The sequence below is a fragment of the Entelurus aequoreus genome, linkage group LG10 (assembly GCF_033978785.1).
Source record: "Entelurus aequoreus isolate RoL-2023_Sb linkage group LG10, RoL_Eaeq_v1.1, whole genome shotgun sequence".
NCBI lineage: Eukaryota > Metazoa > Chordata > Actinopteri > Syngnathiformes > Syngnathidae > Entelurus > Entelurus aequoreus.
This window is the reverse complement of record NC_084740.1, coordinates 27,753,716-27,779,030: the sequence shown is the minus strand read 5'-3', so window position 1 is coordinate 27,779,030 and position 25,315 is coordinate 27,753,716. Positions and strand designations below refer to the sequence as shown.

Genomic DNA, 25,315 nt, shown 5'->3' with positions numbered 1-25,315 from the left:
AATTAAACCTGGACACAAACATAAAAATAATGTAAAACTATAGTTTTATTGTCAATTCCTCCATACATACATTTATTAAAATATTTAAGTAAAAAAAAATATTTGCATTAGTTTTTGTGTAATCCTGCACACTAATAAAAAATAAATGGTATACAAAAGTATATATATATATATATATATATATATATATATATATATATATATATATATATATATATATATATATGCTAGTCAGAAAGCACTCAACAGTTGGTGCATTTTTTTTTTCACAAAACATTTTTAAAAATATTAATTTAGTATTTGTGTAATCATGCACACAAAAAATATTACTTACAGTACATATACAGTATGTATTTTTGTATTCACTTTTATTAATAAACTTGCCTTAGGACATGTCTGCGTTAGTTCTTGAATAAGCATGCTCACAAACGAAAAAATAAATAAAACATATATATATATATATATATATATATATATATATATATATATATATATATATATATATATATATATATATATATATATATATATATATATATATATACATATATATATATATACAGTATATATATATATATATATATATATATATATATATATATATATATATATATATATATATATATACAGTATATACAGTATATATATATATATATATATATATACAGTATATATATATATATATATATATATATATATATATATATATATATATATATATATATATGCGTATATATATATATTATATATATATTGTCACTTCCCTAATATATATATATATGTATATATATATATATATATATGTCGTTTTTGTTTTGTTTTTTACAATAACAACAAGATTCCACATTTATTAATAATTGTGCCTTGGGGAAGGTTTGCATTACTTCTTGAATAATCCTGCACACGTATAAAAATTATGTAAAAAAAAATATTCAAAATATTTAATGGGGTTTTTGCTGCATATTATTCCACATACTGTATTAATCAGTTTGCCTCGTGGGCAGTCTGCATTCCATTAACTGTTTTCGCATAATGCTGAATTTAAAAAATGGTATTTCATTTAATTTAAAAAAATAGCTATAGTGTGACAAGGATTCATATGGCCCCATTCGTTGTGGATTACCTGACACAAGAAACTTGATAATTGAGGGTTGCACTATCTTCTTAAGCCGCCAGAGTGCAGTAGAGTGAATATGTGAATATTTTAAAACATGTTTTGTGGCAATTCCAACTTTGAACAATGTGTCAGTTGCTATGTAGAGTGGCGCTTTCCATAATTTTCAGCAGCCTGCATTGCAAAATGATACCCCCCCCCCCATCTTCCTCTCACGCGAGATCCAACCAGAAATGGGGCCATATGAATCCCTTCCCTACTGTACATAATAACACATTTAAAAATATTGAATAACAGATTGAAAAATATATAATAATAATAATAACTTTGAACCTGGCACTTCCCTTCTTCTATCAAGACCGGTAAAATAGTTTCACACAAAACAAACAACAATAAATACTCTTTTTTTTTTTTTAATCACTTTTGTAAACATTTTGGCCTTGATGGAGGGCTGTAATGTAATAATAACTGGATATTGCAGACCTTTGTTACTGTCAGTAGCTTGTGACAAAACAACTAATAAATAATAAATAAAGATTTCTAAAGCAATTATGTACAGCAGATATGAGCCTCTACATCAACAATATGATTTGCCTGTGTGGCTGGACAAAACATGTAAACAAATAAAATAAATAATAATGATCAATAAAGATCACATTTTCCTCACTTTTCTCAGCAGTGTGGCCTTGGCGGTGGTCTATACTCCTAACTTGAGACCTCAGATAAAATGTCTGATTTACATTTTTCTTAAATTTTGTTAAGCGTCTCAAGTTGAAGGTTCATTAGTTTTGATTTAGTCTTGCACACAAAGAGGCAGATTAATAATAGATGAACACAGGAATTTGCCTTCATGGAGGCCTGCAGTCCAACTAGCGAGTTTGTGCCAAGGTTTTAACACTTAATGTATTGTTTTCTCTCATTAGGGGATCCCCTCATGTTGAATGAAGCCGACATGGCGGTTCTTCATGCTGGCCTCCCTCGCTCATTCTCCGCCCCCCACCCACCTCTGGAGGGCATCGCAGAGGAGGGAACCCCAGTGGAGTCATGGATGTTTGATGCCAGCAGGGGCGACCAACCCTGGCAGGAGCATCTTCCTCCAGGTGATCAGGAGGACTACCAGCAGGTGGTGAGGGTAGAAGGTTACATCCTTAATCTAGTCCAGCGTCACACACTATCACCACGGCCATGTCAGCCTCGCACGACGCTGAGCCCGGATCAGTCGTACTGCTTCACCCCTGCACACAGGAGAAGCCCCTCTCTTTCCACTGAGCACCCAGGGCCCCAAGTTGACCCTTTGCCAAACCCAAAGAACCAAAGTTGGGGTTGTGACCTTCCAGAGGGTGAGGCCTGCGGAGGAGAGGCCCCATCTCTGGAAGAGGAGCGTTATTTGGTTCTGCCCTACCCCCAGTGTAGGCCACACTCCCTGACTGGGAGGTTACCATCACCTCTTCCCCCGCTGGACCCCAACTGCGCTGCTGGGGCGCTTAACCTTTCTCGTGAACCCTCATCCCCCCAGCATTGTGCGCATCCGCAGCCCCCGATTAATCACAAGCACAATCTAGTAAGTGCTCAATACATCCCAGGGCAGGCCTGCCATGCGCCCTTACGCTCCCCCAGACACTTCAACTCGACACAACCCAAAGTCCTCCAAGCCTCGCCTGACCACCCCAAGTCGAGAACCTCCAGGAAGAACCACAACGACAAACAGAGGTCGAAGAAGTCCAGCAGCAAAACCAGTCGGTCCCAGTCGGAGAATAGCCTCCTGGGGCAACGGGTGGTGCCCGAGCGCAGGTACAGCACCACCGAGAGACATCAGGCTCAAGGGCAAGTGGCAAAGGTCCACCTTGGAAGCAACAACGACAAGGCGGGTCGGCGCTGGTGCTCCAACCTGGAGCTCAGTCAGGATGAAGGAGAGAGCCATGTAGAGCAAGGACATAGGAGGGCGCCTCGGAAAGCTCGTCACGCTCCCACTGGTCACCATCATCAGCAGCACCATTCCCAACGCTGGCCCTCCGACTTCCAGCAGCGGGCGCCGCTCTGCCAAGGAGAGGACGCCTACGCCGCGGCTGCCCCCGCCGAGTCCGAGTCCAGCATGAGCGAGGTGTACTCGCCGGCCTCCAGCTCGCTTTCCAGCGACTCGGATGAGAGCGGCGGTCTGGTGTGGCCCCAGCAGCTGCCCCCTCGCCTCGCTTCTACCTCCTCGTCCTCCTCGCCGTCAGCGCAGGCCGCCGCCGCCGCCAACCCCCCGTCGCAACCCAAGGCCTTCGTCAAGATAAAAGCCTCCCACGCCCTCAAGAAGAAGATCCTTCGGTTCCGGTCGGGATCCCTCAAAGTCATGACCACCGTGTGAACCGGGATTTGACTGTTGCAGCAGCTTTTCTCAGCCCAGCCTCTAATTAGAGGCTGACATGTCACGCTCGCTACCGACAAGCGTCCGCACCAAAACGGATCGGCCTTGATGTTCCCCTAAGTGACGATAATTGTTACCAAATTACTCAATGTTGACGATGCCCGCACTGTTGCTATGGAACTGATGTCCAGAAGAATTATTGTCAATGACTCATCAGTTCATGGCTCGTAAATTCCCACCCGTGCATGCTAGCCTATGAACGTATTGCCATGACGTCAAATAGAGCAAAAGTCTTGGGCCACCACTAGCTTGTACAACAGTGAAAAGTAAACAAGTACACAGTTGTTTGCCACCTTGCATGAACCGGTAAGTAGCCTGCTAACCAACAAACAGGTCAGCACTCCACAGGGTGACGTTTTAATTAAATATATAAATCTGATGGTTCCCAAGACTGTTGCACAAGTCTTTGCAAACTCTCTTTCTCAGAGCTAAAGATAAATCTAGGCAGTGACTTCTTGCTAAAAGACCGAAAATATACTCTGTGGTTCGACTTCAAACGCTAGACTGGAGATGTATTATCTTAAAGCAGCACTCGAGTGGAATAATATAGTTTTGCGTAACGTGTGTTTACATTTAGCTCACTCACAAGCCATGGCCAGGGCAGGAACTGAAAGTAAGCAGAATTTAGTAGACTTTTAAAGGAAAAGTCATGCACTGTAATTAGGAGAAAATTGATATTTGTGGGGGTTTTGGGGGGGTCACTTGACAAGGAATGAATGTAATAATATTATTAATATAAGTGATAATACTCCCTTGCTACCCAACCCTTGCATTTTCAGCGTGTGTTGGTTTTTGCACAAGAACACTCATGTTACAGGAAAATAATCTAAGGTACTACAGAGCTTCACTTTGTGTCAGCTTTCTAACTAAATTCTCGTGAGAACACGTCGCTGCAGCCGCTCTGCGTCTATAATGACTGGCTTAAATTGTTGTCAGCTGTCGTCGGAGCCAGTCAGTCATCATTATGGAGGTCATTTTACGGCTGCGGAGTCAAGAGCGTGACCGCAAATAAAGAGACAGGGACTCACAAAATAACACGCTTGTACATACTGTATGTAACTACCTGGGTTATCCATGATGTGGCCTTGTTTGGGATGAATGTAGTTTTTAATAAAAACAACTTTGCTCTTGGTATGTCAACATAGTTTTACACTTTATTATTTGAGGAATCACGTCCAACAACAACAGAAGATAGCAGCAAAATAAATCATAAAAAAACAAACATTGAATTGACATCATTTTTTAAAGAAGGGTCATACAAAGAACTCCAAAACAACTCCAACAGAAGACAGTCGTAATGGCACTTAATGTCAGGTTGACAGTGACATCGTTGCATAAGAGGGGACTCCAGAAAAAATAGAGACAGAGCAAAAAAAGACGACAACAGACAGCAGTGTAACATTGACAGGACCATCATTGTTGAAGAGGGAACCGGGTAGCCATCCATCCAATTACTACGGATACGCGGTACCCTCATCCTCATTCCTGCCTCATCGCAGAAACAGAGCAAAATAAAAGATGATAGCAAAAGAAAATAACAGTGTCAACGGCAACCTAGGAAACAATGAGAGTAACATAAGTCCTTAAAGGCCTACTGAAAGCCACTACTACCGACCACGCAGTCTGATAGTTTATATATCAATGATGAAATCTTAACATTGCAACACATGCCAATACGGCCGGGTTAACTTATAAAGTGCAATTTTAAATTTCCCGCTAAACTTCCGGTTGAAAACTCCTTTGGATGATGACGTATGCGCGTGACGTAGCCAGTGAAACAGGAGTATCGGTAGCCCATTGAAGCCAATACAAAATAGCTCTGTTTTCATTTCATAATTCCACAGTATTCTGGACATCTGTGTTGGTGAATCTTTTGCAATTTGTTTAATGAACAATGGAGATTGCAAAGAAGAAAGTTGTAGGTGGGATCGGTGTATTAGCGGCTGGCTGTAGCAACACAACAAGGAGGACTTACTTGGATAGCAGACGCGCTAGCCGACGCTAGCCACCAACCGCATCTGTGATCGGGTGAAGTCCTTCGTCGCGCCGTCGATCGCAGGAACGCAGGTGAGCACGGGTGTTGATAAGCAGATGAGGGCTGGCTGGCGTAGGTGGAGCGCTAATGTTTTTATCATAGCTCTGTGAGGTCCGGTTGCTAAGTTGCTAAGTTAGCTTCAGTGTCGTTAGCAACAGCATTGTTAAGCTTTGCCAGGCTGAGAATTATTAACCGTGTAGTTACATGTTCATGGTTTAATACTATTGTTGATCTTCTGTCTATCCTTCCAGTCAGGGATTTATTTATTTTGTTTCTATCTGCATTTGAGCCAGATGCTATCACGTTAGCTCAGTAGCTAAATAGCTTCGCCGATGTATTGTCGTGGAGATAAAAGTCACTGTGAATGTCCATTTCGCATTCTCGACTCTCATTTTCAAGGGGATATAGTATCCGAGGTGGTTTAAAATACAAATCCGTGATCCACAATAGAAAAAGGAGAGAGTGTGGAATCCAATGAGCCAGCTTGTACCTAAGTTACGGTCAGAGCGAAAAAAGATATGTCTTGCATTGCATTCTAGTCCGTCACTCTAACGTTCCTCATCCATGAATCTTTCATCCTCGCTCAAATAAATGGAGTAATTGTCGCTTTCTCGGTCCGAATCGCTCTAGCTGCGTTGAAAACAATAGGAAAATATGAGGAGGCGAACAACTGACTACGTCACGCTACTTCCGGTAGGGGCGAGGCTTTTTTTTATCAGAGACCAAAAGTTGCGAACTTTATCGTCGTTGTTCTATACTAAATCCTTTCAGCAAAAATATGGCAATATCGCGAAATGATCAAGTATGACACATAGAATGGATCTGCTATCCCCGTTTAAATAAAAAAAATCATTTCAGTAGGCCTTTAAGAGGGGACCGAATGGAAAAAAAAGAGAAGTGTGCAAAAATACACCAATGAAAATGAAACACTGACGGCAGCAGTAATTACATACTTTGTGACATTAGCAGGGATATCATTTCTTAAAAGGGGACTTACAGAGAAACATGAGAAAACTGAACATAATGAACAACAACAAAAATGGGGAGAAAAGAAAAATTATGCCATCCTTCCCATTTTAACATTGAAACAGTCAAAACAATATATTTTAAGAGGGAACGGATGAGAATATAGCAAAGAAACCAGACAAAGCAATAACAGCGTCAATGGCATCCTACAGTCAGGGGCGGATTAAGAAATTTTGGCCCCCTGGGCCTGACATGGTCTTGGCCCCTCAACCCCCCGCGCGTGTGGGCTCACACACACGCACGCACTATGCAAGAAATACTGTATACTGTGAACAGACATGCACACTGTACTGTACAGAAGAGTGCACATACTGCACACACACTATTAGGTATACCACACAGACACTGACAAGCACAGGTTTCACACAGACACAGGGGGAGGGGATAAATGGCCTAAAAATAAACATTTTTGAAAATGATTACGCCCACTTCAGTGATGGTGCATTGGGTCATTTGAGAGATATTATGTATTGGAAGTTGGTAGCTATCATGAAATAAACCCCCCAACCCACCCAAAAAACTAAATCGGACATGATTTTTGCCCCCTTTTCCTCCCTTCTATCATTAAAAATAAAATAATATCTTAGGAAAACACATTGGCATAACGGCAGCTGTGCAGCAAATTGAGGCTCAAAGTCTGTATCTATTTGTGGTTAAGCTTGAGGAGAAGGAGAAAGGTAAAATGATAACATGCATCGGAGAGCACCACAAAGAAAGGTGTAGGCCAGTTCATGGTACAAGGGCTGCATGCAGGTCAAGATAGCCCATTTCCAAGAATGCTATAGTGGCTGGACAGGCACTGGACATGTCCTGAACTCAGTGTCAGACGTGGCTGCCGAATACTTGGATGAAGTGAAGCAGCTGACAGATCTCATGCTGCCCCATCTGAAGACTGTCCTGGCCAGGCAGAGGATGGATGAGGAGACCTTCCCAATGGACCCTGTCAGTGAACAGGCTAGTAACATTGATGGCACCCCTGTGCACAACATTGGGATGGAGAGACAATGTGGCAAGGTGGACTACAAACTGAAGAAGTTGGGCACACTGAACGCAGTCAATAGGTCAATAATTTTACAGAAGAGCCAGGAGCTTCAGAGGTTTCAAGGCAGCAGCACAAGCAAAAAGGGAGGTTGAACTCAACTGGAGTAAATTCATGAAGGCAAAATTCGAGAGTAGGGCAGATGAGAAACAAGAGATGGCTCAAAGAAAGGAGAGTAAGAGACTAGACATGCTGGACACACTGAAATCTTTTGATGGCCCCTTCACGATAGTGGGGAAGTTGAAAAGTTCCTTGTGGATGAAAGTCTGCACAAGAATGCAAAGCTGCAGAGAATGAAGCTTGAGGTTCAGTTTGCCAGAGAAAGCACCAAGCTTCTGCCTAAAGTCAATCCTATCTTCACAATCCAGGTGACACTTCCCAGAAATGGCAAAAGTGCAATTCTCCAAGTCATAATGGATACTTAGAATTTTATGGTGGTGGTAAGTATTCATGAAAACAGGTAGCCTAACATTAGTGAATGGGTGAATTCTGGAAATAACCTAAAAATCTTACACAGTGCACCTTTAAGCAAGGGGTTTCTTTCGTGCTTTCAATTTTGCAAAATCATCCACCACATCATTGAAGTCCAACTCTCTTGTCAGCTCACTCTCAATTGCCATTAGAGATAACGCATTTAATCTTTTCTGAGTCATTCTTGTGCGCAGCTCATTTTTTACTCTTGACAAAAGAGAGAATGAGCGTTCTCCCTCACAGTTACTGACCGGTAGAGTGAGAAAAATCTGTAGCGCAATGTATGTATTAGGAAACGTAGGCTGTAGTCCAAAATGTATTATTGTTTTGAGCAGTCCTGAAGGGGTCCTCTCCTCATCAGTGTTGTTGAGCTGTATAAAAGATTTGAACTGTATAAGCTCCTGTCCAAGACTTTCATTGAGGTCAGATGGGTATGATTCAGTGAGAATCTTGGCCTTGTGAAGGACTGAAGCATTGGACTCTGTATCCAAAGAGAAAAGGACACTGAACAAATTGTTCAGATGTTTGTAGGCCTCCAGACGGTGATTAAGGCTTGAACTCAGTTGATCAATAGAGGCAATAAATGTCTCTATTTGAAACAGTTGCCTTCCCTCAAGCACAACATCTGGGGATGCTGATTCATCAGCAAACTTTTTACGTTTCCTCGTCCGTTCAGCCCTGTAAGATGGGGTGCCACCCAACATGTTTAAGGCTTTCTGCTCAAAATGATCAAATAGATCTCTTTGGGAGAGAACAAAGGTGCGCAGAGATTCCAGCAATCTAACTGCTGTACCAAGGTCCATGTCTGCTTTTTGAAGTTGCAGACTTGTGGCCTGAAATCTGGACAGAACAGTGTCCCAAAAGCCTGCCATGAAGGCCATCTCAAGTGAATCCAGCTTCCGCACTAGACTGTCAGCTTCAGTTCGTGTGTCTCGTTTCTCTGTGTCATCAGTGGAAATAACCTGTAGTGCTGCTTTTATTTTACTGTAGTTCTGCCACAGTGCTTTGGTAGATTCTGCACGGCAACTCCAACGCGTGTTGGATAAAGCTTTAAGTGTGAGATCTATGTTGGAATTGCCAAATACCCTGTCCCATCGGTGTGTGGATGCAGTTGTGAAGTTGTAAATAGACTGAATCAAGTCAAAATACTTAGAGACTTCATTTCCACATCCGTCAATGCTGTTGACTCCCACCAAATTCAAAGAGTGAGCTGCACATGGAATATAGTGTATTAATGGGTTGCTTTTCTTTAAGTGAGCCTGCAACCCATTATACCTCCCTGACATGTTGCTGGCATTATCATAAGCCTGCCCCCTGCAATTTGACAGCTCTAACCCTAGATTTTCCAACACAGACATGACACAGTTAGCCAAACTTTCACCTGTATGGCTAGTAATGGGCTCAAAACCCACAAAGCGTTCAACAACACTGCCCTCTTTGCTAACAAAACGGAATATGAATGTCAATTGGTCCACATGAGATAAATCTGGGGTTGAATCCACAATGATAGAGTAGTATTTGCTTGCTTGCAGTTCATCTGCTATAGCCTGTTTGGTTTTTGCACCCATCAATTCAATGAATTCCTCACAAATGGTGGAGGACAGATATGAGGTATTACCTCGACCCATCTGCCCAAACTTTCTGATGTGATCCTTTAGAAAGGGATCAAATTCAGCCAGGACCTCCAGAATACCAAGGTAGTTCCCATTGAGAGGAGACCCTAACGATTCATTTTTACCCCTAAATGCAAGGCCCCTTTCTGCAAGGAATTTAATGACTGCAACAACTCTTTGTAACACCTGCCTCCAATAGCTGCTCTCTGCCTGAAACTGTTTGAACAGGTCTGCATCAACTGTGGCACCTTTGGCGCGGTTCAAGACTGCTTGCATGCAGGTTATGTGCTCAGCACTTCGCTCATGTTCACCAAATCTTTCTGAGTGTTTCCAATCACAATAGCCTGTCACAAAAGAATGCGTTTTTGGGGAAAACAGTTTGCATGCAAAGCAGTAAACATTACCAGTAGAGGGAGAGTACATCAGCCACTCTCTTTGTACTCGTTGTCCATTGGGCAAGTGTGAAGTAAAATGTTCATTGTTTAGGCATCGGGTTTTGCCTCCTAGCCCACTGTTCCTCACAGAAGCTGGATAATGGCTGTGACGGTTGTGAAATGATTTTGCACCTCTTTGAATAAGAACTTCCTTCATTGACTCAGTGAGGGTCTCAGCCCATTTAGCGGGATCACTAGGTAGAGTTGTCACTGTAGATGGTGTTGAAGAAAGATTCAGCTCATTTTCTATGCTGTCCAGAGGTGCAGTGACCTCACATTCATCCGAGCAACTGGCTACTGCTGAATTGGTTGAATCATAAGCATCAGAAGCATTTGGTTCAGTGTCTACACTTGTAGTGGTCTCAGGATCTTGGGAGCTACATGCTAGCTCAGGTGCATTGCTAACCTTAGCTGAATTTGCAGTAGCATTTATAGAATTGCTTTCAGCAGATGTCTTTGTACTGAAGAAGCTGGAGATATTTGGAACACTCTCAAGTAAAACTGATTCCTTTTTTTTCTTTTCTTGCTGAATTTTTTTTCTAGCTCCTCCACTTAAACGTTTATGATCCATATTTCCCTTCTTTCTTTGCACATTGGCTCTTTGCCTATCACAACAGATAAACCAACTATGTGTGTGTGTGTGTGTGTGTGTGTGTGTGTGTGTGAGTTTGTTTGTGTGTTTATGATCGGTGCTGCTTCCTTCAAGTGTGTGAGGTGATTTAGAAAACTAGCAACCCAGCATCAACACTCCAAAGCAGAGAATAACAGCTTACTAGCATAGACAATTGAGAGCAGAGAATCAACTGATTCGTCTGATAGACAGCAGGAGAGCAGAGTGGTCAGTGATGATCGAATCAAGAAAATGTCTAAATGGCAAGGGAACAGACTGATTTGTACTGAGGAGAAAGAGAGAGAGAGCCAATTACAGTGAAATATATTCCAAAAGAGCCAAGTGACTAGCTGAAGGCAGGGACAAATGCCTTGGAGTGACCAACAAGAGTGCAAAGTACCAAATGGCAAAATGTGGAAAGACCAACAGGCAGATCTGCTTTTACCTCTTATCTTCACAACCAAAAAGTTGCTAAATGATGTTTTCAGTCGCTAGCCAGGTATGGCCAAAAGACGCGAAATCTAGCGGCAAAGTCGGTCAATCACACTGACAGTGAAACAAATATTTTGAAAAGATAATAATTGTACACCTTTGTGCACTTTAGTCTTCTATCTAAATATTTTCACAAAGGACACCAAGGCAGCTTGCTAGCTATGATGGGAGCAACAATGTCTGATAGACAGCAGGAGAGCAGAGTGGTCAGTGATGATCCAATCAAGAAAATGTCTAAATGGCAAGGGAACAGACTGATTTGTACTGAGGAGAAAGAGAGAGCCAAGTACAGTTAAATATATTCCAGAGCCAAGTGACTAACTGAAGGCAAAGACAACAGCCAGATACCTTAGCAGAGACCAACAAGAATTCAAAGTACCTAATAGCAAGATGGCGAGACCAACACAATAAATTGTATTAGGATTTAATTTATTAACGTTAATCTTAACAGCCAAAAAGTTGCTGAATAATGTTTGTAGTCGCTAGCCAGGTATGCCCAAAACAAGAGTCGCTAAACCTAGCAGCAAAGTTGCTTAATTGCAACACACTCTAGGATTCAGGGGAATTAAGGATAATAAAGATATTAATTGTACAACTTTTTGTACTTTTTTTCTAGTTTTTTGCGTCGCCAGCCATGTATGGCCAAAAGTCGCTAATTGAATGCCAACGTTGCTTAATCGCCAACACACTGGGACTCACTGAAGGACTGACTGAATAAAAAAGATAATTAAGATAATTGTGTACTTTTCTCTTCTGATATTTTCTCTAAGGACCCCAAGCTATCTGCAAGCAGCAATAATGTCTGACAGACAGGAGAGCAGAGTGGTCAGTGATGAATGGCAAGGGAACAGGCTGATTTGTACTGAGGAGAAAGAGAGAGAGAGAGCCAATTACAGTGAAATATATTCCAAAAGAGCCAAGTGACTAGCTGAAGGCAGGGACAAATGCCTTGGAGTGACCAAGAAGAGTGCAAAGTACCAAATGGCAAAATGTGGGAAGACCAACAGGAAGATCTGCTTTTACCACTTATCTTCACAACCAAAAAGTCGCTAAATGATGTTTTTAGTCGCTAGCCAGGTATGGCCAAAAGACGCGAAATCTAGCGGCAAAGTCGGTCAATCACACAGTGAAACAAATAATTTTAAAAAGATAGTAATCGTACAATGTCTTGTACTTTTGTCTTCTTTCTTAATATTTCTCAAAGGACACCAAAATGTCGCTATCTGCAGGCAGCTTGCTAGCTATGATGGCAGCAACAATGTACCTTAGAGTGACTGACCAACAAGAGCTCAAAGTACCTAATGGCAAAATGTGGAGAGACAGACACAATAAATTGCATTAAGATGAAGAGAACTGTTGCTATTATTAATCTTAACATCAACCAGAAAGTCGCTAAATGTCACCAGCCAGGTATGGCCAAAAGTCGCTTAATTGGCCACACACAGTAACAGAGAAACTAACAAAAAAAAGATCATAAAGATAATAGTTGTACAACTGTGTGTACTTTTGTCTTCTTTCTAAATATTTTCCCAAAGGACACCAAAATGTTGCTATCTGCAGGCGGGAGCGTGCCTATGTTCCCCGGGTCCTATGTTCCCCGGGTCCTATGTTCCCCGGTTGTTCCTGGGTCTTTGTATGCGACCGGGGAACTTAGGACCCTTTTTCTAAAAAAGGGTCCTATGTTCCCTGCATTGTATCTGGCGAAATTGCGAAATTGTGCCCTGACCAAAACCATCCCTAAACCTAACCTGTCACAGGGCGTTGTGGAGCACTTTTTTTTGGCGAAATTGTGCCCTGACCAAAACTATCCCTAAACCTAACCTGTCACAGGGCGTTGTGGAGCACTTTTTTGGCGAAATTGTGCCCTGACCAAAACCATCCCTAAACCTAACCTGTCACAGAGCGTGCGGCAGCAGATAGAGCAACTCAAACGCGAACTTCCTTCCTTCGACAACTTAAACGCGTCTCTGTCATGCGTGTCTGCGTGCGTCTTACTTAGTCGCGCATTGGAAGCAGCGGGGAACATAGAACCCTTTTCTGGAAAAAGTGTTGTACGTTCCCCGCAGCGGGGAACATAGAACCCTTTTTTTTAAAAAGGGTCCTTAGTTCCCCGGTAGAGGGGAACATAGGACCCGGGTAACATAGGGACGGGGAACATAGGGATGACCCGCTGCAGGCAGCTTGCTAGCTATGATGGCAGCAACGATGTCTGCCAGACAGGAGAGAGTGGTCAGTGACGATCGAATCGAGAAAATGACAAAATGGGTCAAAGACCAAAAAGTTATTAACTGACAGCAGTGACAAATGTCAGACTGTAAACTTTCTCGAAAGAAAAGGACAAAATGGGAAGATGCTGATAATAACAGCAAAATGGAAAATATAAGAATTTCCAAGTAATGCTCAACTCAAGTGTGTGTGTGTGTGTGTGTGTGTGCGCGCGTTAAACTTCTTGTTGAATGATTTCAAATTATCTCTGAGTCTGAACTGAGGGAAAGGAAACCAAATTTTGAGCAGTCTCTCACGAGTTCAAAATACCAAATGAGGAGATTCTAAAAGAACAGACCGGTTTATGAAAGACTTGATGGGGGAGGGGCACAGCTAAGAATACTTGAGTGAGATTCTGTGATCCAAATTCGAGATAGAGCTTTTTGATAATGATAATTTGTCAGAGTAAGGTTGTGTAATCAAAATTTGAGAATGAGCTTTGTCAATCAATCAAGAATATTTGCATTAAGTTCTGTGATCAAAATTCAGAAACAACCTTTAATAATTGATAAAGAATATGTGAGTGAGGTTGTGTGATCCATCCAATTTGAGAATTAGCTTTGATAATAATGATTGAGAGCCTCTGGCCCTCTGTGGATCATGGCCGCGGGGCCAATTTTGCCTGGCCCCTTGGGGCCTCTGTGGGTCGTGGCCGCGGGGCCAAGTTGGCCTGGCCCCTTGGGGCCTCTGACCCTCTATGGATCGGGGCCAAGTTGGCCTGACCCCTCGGGGCCTCTGGCCCTCTATGGATCATGGCCGCGGGGCCAAGTTGGCCTGACCCCTTAGGACCTCAGGCCCTCTGTGGGTCGCGGCCGCGGGGCCAAGTTGACCTGGCCCCTTGGGGCCTCTTACCCTCTATGGATCGTGGCCGCGGGGCCAAGTTGACCTGGCCCCTTGGGGCCTCTGGCCTTCTGTGGCTCGCGGCCGCGGGGCCAAGTTGGCCTGGCCCTTTGGGGCCTCTGGCCTTCTGTGGGTCGTGGCCGCGGGGCCAAGTTGGCCTGGCCCCTTGGGGCCTCTGACCGTCTATGGATCGTGGCCGCGGGGCCAAGTTGACCTGGCCCCCTGGGGCCTCTGACCCTCTATGGATCGTGGCCGCGGGGCCAAGTTGGCCTGGCCCCTTGGGGCCTCTGACCGTCTATGGATCATGGCCGCGGGGCCATGTTGGCCTGGCCCCTTGGGGCCTCTGGCCCTCTGTGGGTCGCGGCCGCGGGGCCAAGTTGACCTGGCCCCTTGGGGCCTCTTACCCTCTATGGATCATGGCCGCGGGGCCAAGTTGGCCTGGCCCCTTGGGGCTTAAGATTATTATTTTTGCAAAAGTAGTTTTGCTTGGGTCGCGGCCGCGGGGCCAAGTTGGCCTGGCCCCTTGGGGCCTCTGGCCCCCTGGGCCTGGGCCCGGTAGGCCCGGTCATTAATCCACCTATGCCTACAGTATGATATTAATCAAATCAAATCAAATCAACTTTATTTATAAAGCACATTTAAAATTTACCACAGGGGTAGCCAAAGTGCTGTACAATGGGCAGGTTAATTTATTAACATAAATAATTAAGAGGGGACAGAAAGGGAAACAGTGAAGAGGGCAAAAATAAATAGCCACCGCAGTAATGATATTCTGTGTAACGTTGTCAGTGACATCATTTCTTAAGAGGGGACAGGAAGAAACAAATAAGAACACTGAACTAAATTAAACAATACAAACTAAGAGATAAGAAAATGAAGAAGAAAGCAACCAAATTTTGCAAAAATGCCATCGCTTACATTTAAACCTTTAAATATTTACAACATATTTTTTTAAGAAGGGACAGATTCGAACATAGCAACGAAAACAGCTAAAGCAGTTACAGGATCCTATACGACAATGACAGTAACATATGTCCTTAGGAGGGGACAGACAGAGGAAATGGAGAACAGACCAAAAGAACAACAAACAGAAGACAGCAGCGATGGCATCTTATGCAACATTCACATCATTAAGAGGGGACAGGCAGAAAGAAATGGTGAAAGTGATAAAAACAAGGCAACAACATTGAAATACAGAGAAAATAAAGAACAAGGCAAATATAGGACATTGAAAACAACCTGATTCTTTATAAGGGGATTTTAATTTTCCTGAGGGAACTCTCCTGAAGGAATCAATAAAGTACTATCTATCTATCTATCAGAACATTGCTATAAAAAAAGACTGATAGATAACAAAAAGCAATAACATCAACTGATGCAATGACAGCTAATGTATCAGCGACAGCATCATTTGTTAAGAGGGAATATAGAAGAGTAACAAGCAAAAAAAAACAAGAGACCGCTGCAATAGCATCCTATGTAACCTTGCCATTCTTCAAGAGGGGACAGACAGCAAAAAAATTGCAAAAGCCATCATAACACAACAACAATAAAAAAAAAGTGAGAAAAGAAAAGAAAATGGCGACAATTGCATCCTACATAATATTGAAAACAACAGGATTCTTTAAGAAGGGACAGACCGCCAAAAAAAATGGTAAAAGCCATCATAACAACACGACAATAAAAAATTGAGAAAATAAATAAAATAGAGACAATTGCATCCTATATAATATTGAAAAAAACAGGATTCTTTAAGATGGGACAGACCGCCAAAAAAATGGTAAAAGCCATCATAACAACACAACAACAATTAAAAAAGAGTGAGAAAAGAAAATGGCGACAATTGCATCCTATATAATATTGAAAACAACAGGATTCTTTAAGAGGGGACAGACCGCCAAAAAAATGGTAAAAGCCATCATAACAACACAACAACAATAAAAAATTTAGGAAATAAAATAAAATAGCGACAATTGCATCCTATATAATATTGAAAACAACAGGATTCTTTAAGGGGGGACAGACCGCAAAAAAAATGGTAAAAGCCATCATAACAACACAACAATTTTAAAAAATGGAGAAAAGAAAATGGCGACAATTGCATATTCCTAGTCACGTCCGTTGTGTCCTTGGGCAAGACACTTCACCCTTTGCCTCTGATGGCTGCTGGTTAGCGCCTTGCATGGCAGCTCCCGCCATCAGTGTGTGAATGTGTGTGTGAATGGGTAAATGTGGAAATACTGTCAAAGCGCTTTGAGTACCTTGAAGGTAGAAAAGCGCTATACAAGTACAACCCATTTATCATTTATCATTTATATAATATTGAAAACAACAGGATTCTTTAAGAGGGGACAGATAACATCGTAAAAAAAACACAATTATGATAGATAACAGCAAAAACAAACAATGATGGTTACAGTAACAGCAGCATCACCTATTAAGAGGGGACAGAGTAAAAAAAAAAAAAAGCCAACAACAACAAAATACAGCATCTTATGTAAAATTGGATATCTCCATCTCAAACTGTGTTTTGTCATTTAATAATTTTGTGGTCATAACAACTTATTAGAAAATGGATGGCGGTATGAGTCTGCAATTTCCCTTGTGGTTTTTGAGCTTTACAGTGCCTGGACATAAACAGGAAATGAAGTAAACGTTAGCGACACTGTTGCAATCGAACAAGCAGTTCTTCACAAAGCAGGAATAAATAGTTGAATAAGACATGGATTAAGAGTTTGTTGGCAACATATTATCACATATTTGAGTAGAATAAGGCCCAACAGGTCTATTAAAAGGAAGGGAAAGAACTGTGTACTAATCCGTGTGTCAATGTCTGTTCGCCATCACACATTGGTCAACTCCTTGTCCGTGGAGCTGGTGGCCTTGGTTTCATGAGTAGACGTGGTGCTCCTGGATCCGGGGTCCTCGCCCAGCAAGTGCAGGATGTTGCACAGGGAGCGGTTCATGCTGTCTTTGAAGCCTCGGCCCAGACACACGTAAAGCAGCGGGTTGAGGCAGCTGTTGAAGTACGCCAGGCCCAGCGTCAGAACGTGGGCCAGGTAGACCGAAGGGCTGCGGTGGGAACTCCGCGGGGTTACCAGGTAGAGGAAGTCTACGACGTGCAGAGGGAGCCAGCACAGGAAGAAGGTGAGCACCACGGCGACGATGATCCTCAGCGTCCGCTTGGAGCGAGGACTCTTATGCGCCTTTTTACTGTCGGCCTTCCTGTAGACCACCCAGTGGCAGATGACGATGGCCAGGAGCGGCAGGACGAATCCGAACAGGAAGCGGCATATGGTGACGGTCCAGGCGCTCCGGATGCTGTACTTCGACAGGCATTCTCGCTTGTACTCGCCCAGCGGGACCTCCTTGGCGTGGACAAACTGCGGGATGCTCCCGATGAGGGCCAGGCACCACACCACCACGCAGCCGATCACGGCGTACCTGGGGCGCCTGTAGTTGTGGCACCAGATGGGCCGGACCACCAGCAAGCACCGATCCAGACTGATGAAGACCAGCTGCAGGACGCTGCAATACATCACCAGGTAGAACAAGCCCTTGACCAGCGTGCAGGCCAGGGCGCCAAAGTGCCAGTGGTCGTCGTGGGTCAGAGGCACCATGAGCAGAGGCAGCGAGAGGCAGCACAGGAGGTCGGCCAGCGCCAGGTTGAGGAACCAGATGGACGTCACCGAGGGGGGCATTTTGAAGCCGGTCACCCACACCACGATGGCGTTTCCAGGAACCCCGAACAGAACCACGATGGCGTAACAGGTCAGGGCCGCGATCTGGATGGGTTGAATCTCGGGAATCATTGAGTCGGGTAAGTCGGGAAACGTGAAGTTGTAGTCCGAAGTATTGCTGAAGTTGAATTTCAGAAAGTAATCATCCTGGTAGGAGAAGTCATCCATGATTGGGCTGCAGATGCAAAGATATGATGAATGTCACTTTATAATGGTGCTTGAAGTAACTGAACACACATTTTCCATACCACTGTTTCTTAACCCGTAGTTGGGCCGCCAAAAAATATCGGTTTCTCAGATGGGGTCCGTATGGGCCACGGCGGTACTCAGTTGCACTACACTTTTCCACCACTTGTGGCAGTAATGACCATCTCAAACCAACAGAAGAAGTCGAGAGCTAAATTCATAGAGAAGTTTCTTAAGCGCAAAAATGATGACTAAAGTGGTGAAGCTGTATTTTCATTCGCACTTTAATTTCATTGACAGTTTATTTAAGAAACATTAAAGTTAAATGAATGAATGAATTATCTTTATTGTCATTGTGCATGTACAGGTACAGGTCCAACGAAATTTAGATTGCTTCCCTGAGGTGCTTTGCATTTTTTTTTAAAAAGAAGAAACCACACAATATACAAAAACAACACAATATACACAATATGCAATATACAATGTGGCTTAAGACCACTCTAGGAGGCAATGTAAAAGAAAACGAGACAGTAAAAAGTATAAAGTGACTAGAGAGGAGTAATGCTGAATCCCAGTGTGCTAAGGGGGTGGGAGTCAGCATTTCCTACCTCCTATGCTGTGCAGGCTTTTTATTGTGGATTAATGGTGTGAATAAATATGATAAATATTGTCCAGTTGGCATGTAATCGCTGATTGCACAGTCCCGGATCGTGATTGACCGGTGGCTTCCTCATGTTGCACGTGAGGGAGTTTTTGTTTTTTGTTTTTTTTACAATTTAGCTGCGTTTAGTGCAGTTATGGCCCGGGGGTAGAAACTGTTCCTGAGTCTATTTGTGCGGGTTCGCATGGTTCTGAAACGTCTGCCGGAAGGCAGCCGATCGAAGTGGCTGTTGCCGGGGTGGGATGGGTCCTTGAGTATGTTGGCTGCCTTCTTCAAGGAAGTGGGAGTTATACAGTTCTTCCAGGGAGGGGAGGGGGCACCCGATGATTTTTTGGGTCGAGAGCTTTCCTCTCTGCTGCTGTGCAGCTGCAGAACCATACGCAGATGCAGTATGTGAGGATGCTCTCCACAGAACAGCGGTAGAATGACACCAGCAGATCCTGTCTCAGGTGGAGATTCCTGAGTACTCTCAAGAAGTAGAGCCTCTGCTGTGCCCTCTTGACGATGGCCGTGGTGTTGGTCCTCCAGGACAGGTCCTCATCCAGGTGAACTCCCAGGAAGCGTAGGGATGAGACTCTTTCCACACAGCCCCCGTCGATGTACAGGGGCTGTATGGTAGTTTTTCTCCTCCTGCTGTCCAAGATCACTTCCTGGGTTTTGAGCTGGTTCAGCTTCAGGTTGTTCACCCTGCTCAACACTGCCAGCTGCTCCACCTCGTCCCGGTATGCCGTCTCGTCGACCCCAGAGATGCAGCCCACCACCGTTGTGTCATCGGCAAACTTTATGATGTGATTGCCGGGGTGGGTGGCTGTGAAGTCGTGGGTGTAGAGTGAGTAGAGCAGGGGGCTCAGCACGCAGCCCTGAGGTGAGCCGGTGCTGAGGCTGAGGACTGTGGAGGTGTGGGTACCCATCCTCACCCTCTGATGGCGGTCAGTCAGGAAGTCTTTAATCCAGAGACAGGTGGGGTTGGATATTCCGAGGTCTGCTAGCTTGGTCACCAGTCTGTCAGGTAAGATGGTATTAAATGCAGAGCTGAAGTCTACAAAGAGCAGCCGTACATAGCCCCCCCCCCCCCCCCCCCCCCCCCCCCCCCCCCCCATGGGACATGGCGGAGTGGAGAGCCGTAGCGATGGCGTCCTCCGTAGACCTGTTGGCTCGGTAGGCAAACTGATGGGGGTCCAATGTGGGTGGTAGGGATGAGAGGATGTGGGTCCGGACCAGTTTCTCGAAACACTTCATTGTGATGGAAGTGAGTGCCACTGGCCGGTAGTCGTTCAGACAGCTGACAGTGTTTTTCTTTTTGGGGACCGGGATGATGGTGGAGGTTTTCAGGCAGGATGGGACGGTGGCCTGGGACAGGGACCGGTTGAAGATGTCGGTGAGGACACCAGCCAGCTGATCAGCGCAGTCTCTCAGCACCCGTCCGGAGACGCCGTCCGGTCCCGCAGCCTTCCTCGGGTTCACGGCTTTCAGTGTGCGTCTGACCTCGTGTTCCGTCACTGAAAGGGTGAGGCTGCTGTGGTCTGCCGAGTGAGGTGTGACTGCTGATTGAGGTGTGGCTGTTGGGTGAGGTGTTGCTACGGAGTGAAGTGTGACTGCTTCCGATGGTGTTACCTCAAAGCGGGCGTAGAAGGAGTTCAGCTCCTCTGCCAGCCGGGGGTCTCCCCTGCCGGCCAGCCTCTGCACCTCTCTCGTCATCCATGGCTTTGTGTTGGAATAGACTCGGACGCGCTTATCCACAGTAACAGAGTCTGTGCAGTGTTTTATGTAGCCGAGTACTCCTGATGTGTATTTCTCCTGGTCCTCGTCTACAAAGACCTCCCACGCAGTGGTGTCAAAGCAGTCTTGCAGCTTTTCAGTGGCACCTTCAGGCCAGGTTTTGATGGACTTTGTTGTGGTGAGAGCACTTATCCGGGTGGGGGTGTATGCTGGGATGAGTAGCAGGGATGTGTGGTCTGACTGGCCCATGTGTGCTAAAGGTTTAGCTCTGTAGCCCAGTTTAATATTTGAGTAAACCTTGTCCAGTGTGTTTTTGCCTCTTGTGGCACATTTTACATGCTGGTGTAGTTTGGGGAGCACTACCTTCAGATTAGCATGGTTAAAGTCTCCTGCGATGATATGAGCAGCCTCCGGATACATGCTTTGTTGCTGGTTGATTGTATCATGCAGCTGACCTAGCGCCGTGCTAGCGTTAGCATCTGGCGCTATATACACTGCGGTTAGCAACACAGCATTGTATTCCCTCGGCAGGTAAAAGGGTCGACATTTAATAGTCAGATATTCTAGATTATGGGAACAGTGGCTACTCACAATGCTTGTGTGTGTTCCCCATGTGTCCTTTGTGAATATTAATAGTCCTCCTCCACGCGATTTCCCTGTAGCCTCTTTTGTCCTGTCCAGGCGGTGTAGAGTGTAGCCTGTTAGCTCGATAGCTAGGTCCGGGATGGATGAATGGAGCCAGGTTTCTGTGACTATTAGCACGCAGCTATTCCTCACGGTGGTGTTCGTTGCTACCTGTAGCCTCAGTTCGTCCATCTTGTTTGCAAGTGATCTTGCATTTGTGAGAAATATACTCGGCAGTGGTGGTCTGTTCAGTCGTTGTCTTAGCCTCTCCAGCAGACCAGCTCTGCAGCCTCGTTTCTGTTTACGTTCTCTACGCCGCCTGCGGCGCTTTGTTCCGGGTATAGTGTACCATGGAGATCCGGGTTGTCTCGCAATTTCTTCCGGGATGTTGTTTACACGGATAAACTCGGCCGTGACGGCGCTTTCTCCGGGAGATCCGACTTCTATGAGATCCTGCCTGGTGTAGACGTTGTTTGCCCGACAGGATGTAAAAAGTAAAATAACAAAGACGTACATAAATAACATAAAAAAGCACCGAACGGGAGAGCGTTGAGCCTCTGCGACTAGTCGCGACGCCATCTTGAACATCTTTTACCAAAGTACCAATGATTGTCACACACACACTAGGTGTGGTGAAATTTGTCCTCTGCATTTGACCCATCCCCTTGTTCACCCACTGGAAGGTGAGGGGAGCAGTGAGCAGCAGCGGTGGCCACGCCTGGGAATAATTTTTGGTGATTTAACCCCCAATTCCAACCCTTGATGCTGAGTGCCAAGCAGAGAGGTAATGGGTCCCGTTTTTATAGTCTTTGGTATGACTCGGCCGGGGTTTCAACTTACAACCTACCGATCTCAGGGCGGATACTCTAACCACTGGGCCATATGCATTAATTGTGTTTATTTATTTTAGCACAACATCATTTTATGTACATTCATTTTTTGGTCTGTTATTTATGAGTCCCTTCTTATGCAGTATATTTGGTTAGTACTTACTTTTCTAATCGGCCTGACCTAAGCCTCAGGTTAAATAAAGTGTTAGATAAATAACAATCTTTGTGATTAACACATGCTTTCTTATCATTTGACAAGGTTGTAAACTGTACATAGGTTATATATAATTATTGAGTACAATTAAAATCAATGGGAAGATTACTAATTCAGTGTAAATATGTGGCCCCTCTGTAGTGGAAAAGTTGGGCCCCGTGGTCAAAAAGGTTAAAAAAGATCCCTTTTCTATACCGTACCGCCATGTAAGAAATTGAGAACATCGTTTTTAACGGCAAAAAGCATTGGATTTTAAAAAGCGAAACTGAAATGCTAACAGTTAGCATGGTAGCCAAATGGCATAAAATAACAAAATATGACTCTATAGGTAGGAATGGTTGACAGATTTTATAGGCCCCGGCCTAGTTCCATTGGTACTATCTGGTATCGATTCACGTAAAATCAAACAGTTCAATTTTTTTATACCTTTGTTGCACATGGCGCCAAGTCCGGTTGCAGACTCAAACACTTGGCGGACAAACAGGCGTAATCGTAGCGGACTGCATCTAGGTAATGTTGCACATTTCCATGCCAACAAAGCAAGTGTGCCTGATAGAAAACGCTCATAGATACAGTCAGGATCCACTTTTCAAAATGCGCTGACTCTACGCTAATTTACATTGTATTCACCATAGATATGCTACTGATTAGCATTAGCGGTTTTACATGGCGTTTCCAACACGTCTAATTTTGGTAAGGAAAACTACATTTACGTTATAATCAAACAGCTGGTGTGTAGGAAGTATATTACTTTTTAGGGGGCAAAAAAAGACTAGACTCAGCTTCCTAGCAAAGACTACTTCCTGACTAGGAAACACATTGTAGCCTATACAATACTGCCCCCTAATGTATTGGAACCGTAACTGCATGCAAAGTCTACTATATAAAATTTGCAAATGAGACTCGCTGAAGTACGAAATCAGTCAGTGTTGCTTTTTCCATGTTTTTATGAAGTTTAACTGAAATCTGTTTCAGAGTACAGTTTGAGAAAGAAACGGTATCCCAATTCTTCATGTTTTGCAATTATTGAAAAAAATGTCAATCAAGAATCTTTGAAGTCTATCAAATGCGAAAAAATGGCGCACAAAAATGTGGGATTTCTAGAAATTTGGGGGAAAATAAATATGGTAACCCGAACATTTTGAATGATTTGAATCCGATGAAAAATTAGTGGTGCAATCTAAGCTTTGTAAATGGACATTTAATTGTGGAATCCGGCAAAGCTGTCCTAAATGTATGTACTAGTAGTGCAGTGAATTGCAAACTGTGGTACATGTGCCACTAGTGGTACGCCAAAGAATCACTTGGTTAAAGTACAGTGTTTTATTTTCCTATATTCAAACACAGTGTTACTGTTCAAACTGTAATGTTACAGTGGCCATATTAAATATACTTACTGCCTTGTTTTTAACTACTACGTTACTGTATTTTAACGTTGGTCAGTATGGTGGTACTTGGAGAGCCAAGTGTTTTCTGAGGTGGTAAGTTAGAGAATTACCGTACTAATGTACTAAATTGTGGTGTTTCGGCGAGGCAGCCTATAGTTTTGTAAAGATAATGTCAACAAGTCATCCAACTTACAGGGTTAATTTAAAATAATAGCACAGGCAACACAGTTGGGAGGTATGTTGTGATAAAATGTTCTCCAACAAGTTATCCTCATACATAAATACATGAACAGAATTCAAGCCTAATATGCTCTCTGAACTAGCGCTTTGAGCAAATCAGGCGCACTTATTCGCCCTAAGTATGTCATCATGACGGAAACCACATTTAAAAAATAGCCAGATTTGAAATAAACCGCCACAAATTTTGTGAATAAATGTCAAATCTATAATCCAAAACATTATCTGGCACAATAACAGTAGCAGCATTTGTAATATGGAATCATTTCCACAAATACTATACTTACGAGGTCAGCGCCGCCAGCGATGTTGCACACCCTCTTAGCTCAAAGGAAGTAACAGTATGTGAGGTTGTCATGATGCAATTAATGCTTTAAACCCTAAAGACACACACACACACACTCGGACACACACACACACACACACACACGTATGTGATAGGATTGGAAATGCGGCACATACTTTATTGCTTTCAGATATTGTGGTGTTTCTCATATGCAAATGAGGCATTTTTATTTAATAGTGATAAAATCAACTAAATAAGAGTGCAGTAAAACCACAATTGGTTCTGTGTCCGAGCCCTTAACTCAAAACACTTTTATCTCAAATTATCATTGCCCATCGAAATGAATTGAAATGAATTGGTGCTGTATAGTATTTAACACTGATGAAATACATTTCAAAACATGTGCAATTGGCCTGACTCTTTCAGTGTTACATCATCTCATTTATTGCATTTACGCTTTTTTTTTCAACTTTTACCTCCATTTCAAAACTAGGTTGTTTACCTAATAGTGTTTTATCTGTTTCCTTCGGTTAGGTTAGGTTACTTTTAGAGATGTCCGATAATATCGGACTGCCGATATTATAGGCCGATAAATGCTTTAAAATGTAATATTGGAAATTATCGGTATCGGTTTCAAAAAGTAAAATGTATGACTTTTAAAAACGCCGCTGTACGGAGTGGTACACGGACGTAGGGAGAGGTACAGAGCGCCAATAAACCTTAAAGCACTGCCTTTGCGTGCTGGCCCAGTCACATAATATCTACAGCTTTTCACACACACAAGTGAATGCAAAGCATACTTGGTCAACAGCCATACAGGTCACACTGAGGGTGACCGTATAAACAACTTTAACACTGTTACAAATATGCGCCACACTGTGAACCCACACCAAACAAGAATGACAAACACATTTCGGGAGAACATCCGCACCGTAACACAACATAAACACAACAGAACAAATACCAAGAACCCCTTGCAGCACTAACTCTTCCGGGATGCTACAATATACACCACCCGCTACCCCCCCGCCCCCTCAGGGAGAGCATGAGGCATGTTAAAAAAAATAATGCACTTTGTGAC

General features: G+C 43.6%; 2 protein-coding genes across 3 annotated transcripts in view; one reads left to right on the top strand and one right to left on the bottom strand.

Moving 5' to 3' along the window:
- Positions 1-6,729, top strand: part of LOC133658438 (dapper homolog 3) — a 36,999-nt gene extending 30,270 nt beyond the window's left edge. For both annotated transcript variants that reach the window (XM_062060489.1, XM_062060488.1), the window contains one exon: positions 2,038-6,729. In XM_062060489.1, the coding sequence (XP_061916473.1) occupies positions 2,038-3,464 (1,427 nt within the window). In that variant the 3' untranslated portion in view covers positions 3,465-6,729. The remainder of the gene's footprint in view (positions 1-2,037) is intronic.
- A 9,881-nt stretch (positions 6,730-16,610) lies between these two features.
- c5ar1 (complement C5a receptor 1) lies at positions 16,611-24,343 on the bottom strand. Its single transcript, XM_062060490.1, has 2 exons — positions 24,236-24,343; positions 16,611-18,264 (listed from the first exon to the last, which is right to left on the bottom strand). The coding sequence occupies exons 1-2, from the start codon at positions 24,304-24,306 to the stop codon at positions 17,193-17,195; spliced, it is 1,143 nt and encodes a 380-aa protein (XP_061916474.1). The 5' UTR covers positions 24,307-24,343; the 3' UTR covers positions 16,611-17,192.
- Between the last annotated feature and the right edge of the window lie 972 nt (positions 24,344-25,315).

Coding starts and splice junctions, on each gene's coding strand:
- c5ar1 (XM_062060490.1), bottom strand. CDS start 24,306: ATGACAACCTCACATACTGTTACTTCCTTTGAGCTAAGAGGGTGTGCA. Junction 18,265..24,235: donor TCGCTGGCGGCGCTGACCTC/GTAAGTATAGTA, acceptor TTGCATCTGCAG/CCCAATCATGGATGACTTCT.